The sequence below is a fragment of the Spinacia oleracea genome, chromosome 3 (genome assembly GCF_020520425.1).
Source record: "Spinacia oleracea cultivar Varoflay chromosome 3, BTI_SOV_V1, whole genome shotgun sequence".
Taxonomy (NCBI): domain Eukaryota; kingdom Viridiplantae; phylum Streptophyta; class Magnoliopsida; order Caryophyllales; family Amaranthaceae; genus Spinacia; species Spinacia oleracea.
The window spans coordinates 75,733,716-75,737,618 of record NC_079489.1 but is presented as its reverse complement, the minus strand read 5'-3'; the positions used below and the strand labels follow the sequence as shown (position 1 = coordinate 75,737,618).

Sequence of the window (3,903 nt, the reverse complement as noted above, 5' to 3'; positions counted from 1 at the left end):
ATAAAAGAAACAACCTTTTTAAGTTGAGAAAATGAGTCATATATCAGAAGCCAAGAAGGAAAAAAAGAACAGACATCAGACAATATCAATATCATATCCCCACAGGCCACACCTCGTAATTATTCTGTCAATTCTCAACAAATTCCTACCAACCATCATAAAAGAATAAGGATCAATGAGAATCTTCAACTGAATAGAACAAAAAGTATTGCCCAAAAACTATGGAAAATTTTGTCATTGTTGATCAACAACTAGTGCAACTAATTTGTATGTACAATACACAAGAAATTACAACAGAGATTACAAAATAATGCTATCATCAAAATTTGTTGAGGTGTAAATGAAATATTTATGAGACAAATCAATGTAGATGGATACACAAACGAATGAATTATTCACCATTTATGGGGGAACGGGGTTTAATTACTCATTGTTTCGGGTGAAGAGGTGATTTTTTTAATTTTTGGTATTCACCTTGTACCTCTAGTTTGGTAAAGTTCAAGCCTGCTCTTAGCTTCTAACAACAAAGTTTCTCTAGATTCATCTTGCACCATGTGAGATTGTTTTGATGCCCAATCCAAGACAGTAAGCACCTCGTTTTGAGCCAAATCCTCACTATCAGGCACGTGCAATGCAATGTAAGACAGCAGCTCCAATGCCGGTATTTGCACTATCTGCTGTTCTCCGAAATACACCAGCTGTATCAAATGTTTGATTCCGCCTGCTGTTAGTATCGCCTTGGAGTGATCCACACGCAGGTAATTCTCACTGCCTGCAAATTTGGTAAGTGCAATCACCGCCTCCCTTTCCACCTCCGGCTCTCTCTCGTCTAGCAGCTGTACTAATGGTCCGATCATTCTGGTCTCCGTTGCCCTGAATGTTCTAGCTAGATTCCCTATTGTCCCAAGACAGGGAATAAGGAGGTCAGAATCAGCCTTATCAATGATCCGTAACAATTGATCAACCACAGCCTTGCAGGCTGGGGAACTAGGTTTGAATGCTGATCTTCTAAGATCAGCATCCCTCTCAGCAACGGCAGTGATCTCCATTACTGCCATTGCAGAGTGGTATTGAATATCTGGTGTTCCTTTCTCTAATAGAACAGCAAAACAAAGCAATGCCCGCGACTCACAGATACTCTTGCAGATAGCAGAATTCCCCCTGGCAAGGTGCCATAGGGCTTTTGCCGCCATTGCCTTCATGTTTGCCTTAATCGCCGGATCCTCCATTTCCCTTTCCCTGATCTTCCCCCCAGCAAAACTAGTAGTATGATTATGATGACTGTTATTACTAACATTCCCATTTCCATTCCCGTTCACATTCACATTGCTATTGCCACTAAATTGGGTAACAACAGCAGCAGCAGGACTTGTCTTGGCCTTGGCCTGGGCTTGAGCCGTAGTAACCAAATTAAGCAGCCTACTAGGACTACCACTCCTGGCCATTGGATGTGCGATCTGAGGCTTTTCCTCGTCTTCAACCTTCACTTTAACGTTACCTTGGCTGGCATTTGCAGCTTGGGCTATTGCAACAGCGGCGTTGTGAATAGAGGCAGCACCACCAGTAGTGGACTTGGTGTTGACAATCACATATTTGCTGTGCTCTTGAATTGTCTCAAAAGCAAGATGCCCAACCAACAACCGCACCGCATTGTGCTGAGCAAATATGTCCTGGCATTTGGAATAATGAAGGGCCAACTCTGACACAGCCCACGCTACCATAGCCTGCACCTTCATGGGTCCTTCCTTGAGGATTTTAGCGAAAACTGAGCACACACCAGATAGAACCATTTGCTCCACACTCTCAGGGTCACGACCCAGTAGCCCCAGGGCTCGAGCCGCATTCTCTTGACCCTCTACTGTTTTCCCTTCCTTTAAAAGCTTCAGTAGCGGGACTACCCCACCCTCTTCTATGATCAGCTTCCCGTAACGGTCGTTGTCCCTGGCCAGCGACACTAACGAAGCGGCGGCGTCTGCCCGATCGTCTAACGAACCTATTGATAAAATAGAGATCTGTTCCCAAATAAGGCACAGGATAGGCTCGTTAGCAGCGATCGGGGGAAGCCCAAGATAACCCCCGACGCCACCGTCATCATCTCCTGCTCCACCGGAAACACGGAGCAGCCAGGAGACGTCTCCGATGGAGTTCTCCAACTGACCGAACATCTTTCGGAAGGCGGCGGCGGGGATTATAGTGAAGGCTCGCTTGAGAAGGCCATTGGCCCGGCACTTTTGAGCCACGGTCAAAGCCTTTTCAAGGACCTGATTGGTATCGTCGATGATTCGACGAGTAGGGCGCTCATAAAGGTCCGAACTGGAGCGAGCGGCCTGACGAAGCAGGTCAGAGAGTTTGGCGGTCTTTGACTTGAGCTCCAAACACTCCTGCTTGAACGAAGCAGGTTCATCGGCCGCCTTGATAATCTGGTCAGCTAATTGAATTGGCCTTGTTAAGATCTGCTTAACCAAATCAGCCATATTTTGCTCAACTGGGTAAAATTTCCAGCTTCCCCTCTTTGAAATGGGGATTGAAATTCCAAAACCAAAGTCGATTGAAAGGTGTTCGACGTTATGCCGCAATGAACGCAGAAATTAAAAATATAAAAAACAGCAAAAAGAAAAAGAAGAGGGTTGGAGAGTTAGCTGGCGATCTGAGTTGAGGAAAATTTCACCAAGACGTGGAGGGACCCTTCAATTAATCAAAATATGTAATCGGAAATTGAAGTCGTTTACTTACTTCATCTTTTTTTTTTATTGGGGCAAAAGAAATGAGGAGAGAGAAAGTGTAGAAGCAGAGAAGACTGGTCTAAAAAGTGAAGCGAGGTCAAAGTACTCCGTAGTTGTAAGAGGAGCAATTTGCGACGACGCCGTCAAACGCGCTTCTCTGATTAAACTTTTATTTATTTTTAAATTATATTTACATTTGCTAACCTAACCAATTTTTTTTTTCTTTTTCCCCTTTCTCTCTATTATGGGAGCAGTTGAGTACTATCAATTCTGGCTTCGCTCTTTTTATACGTTCATGGTGGTGGCCTGCTCCTGCTAGCTGCTCATGCCCTTTTGTTTCTTTCTCAATAATACTTACCTTACATGGTCACACATATATTTGTGAATTGTATTCACCAAGTTTATTTGGAACTGGGGCTATCCTGAGATTAGAGCGTAAATTCATTGTTCGTTCTGTTCTACAAGAAGTAGTTTACTGATTCGGAGTCATTGTAATTCACCAATTCGAAGAGATGGTGTCAGGTAGCCTGCCTAGATTTTCTTCCCTTATTAAAAATTAAAAATAAATTAATTCAAATGTATCATAAGTACGATAATAAGTCGGTAACTAAACTAAACTAAACTAATCATAGACATCTATAGGTCCCTACTACGGATTATTTAATTTCTCTCTTGGTTTTCCTATCCAAGAAGCCTTCTCCTTGCTCAACCCTCCTCGTCTCTTCCCCAATTTGAAAATCAGTCCCTTTCACCTCCCTTGTGTCCTATCATCGTCGACTATGTAAGAACCAACGTACATAAGTGATTATTGACCCTCCTCCCTGTTTGGACAACTAGCCTCTTTCCCCTCTCAATTAGTGTCCCCATCATCGTCGACCATTCCATCACCAACAAAGGTGAGGTTGTTCTTACTTTAGAAATTTAATATAGATAAGTTGAGTTCAATCAACATAATATAGATAGTGTTAATATTAAACCCAATATGGCAATGAGTTTCAGTTATGGTATATTACTAGATATTTATTTAGGAGATATATTATGTTATTGTATTCCTATTTTACGAGTTGTATTTTAGGAATAGGTTTGTTAGTATATTGGTTTCTCCTAAATTGTAATATTCTAGTAATATTGTGTTTCCTAATACTAGGGCTAGGGTTAGGAAGTTGGGGTATATAAATAG

The 3,903-nt window shown here is 42.3% G+C and overlaps 1 protein-coding gene across 1 annotated transcript; it reads right to left on the bottom strand.

Annotated features, from left to right (window-relative positions):
• Positions 1 to 220: 220 nt before the first annotated feature.
• On the bottom strand, positions 221 to 2,978 carry LOC110801196 (uncharacterized). The gene has a single exon (XM_022006523.2). It carries the CDS (start codon positions 2,472 to 2,474, stop codon positions 471 to 473), a length of 2,004 nt encoding a protein of 667 aa, XP_021862215.1. The 5' UTR covers positions 2,475 to 2,978; the 3' UTR covers positions 221 to 470.
• Positions 2,979 to 3,903: the final 925 nt, after the last annotated feature.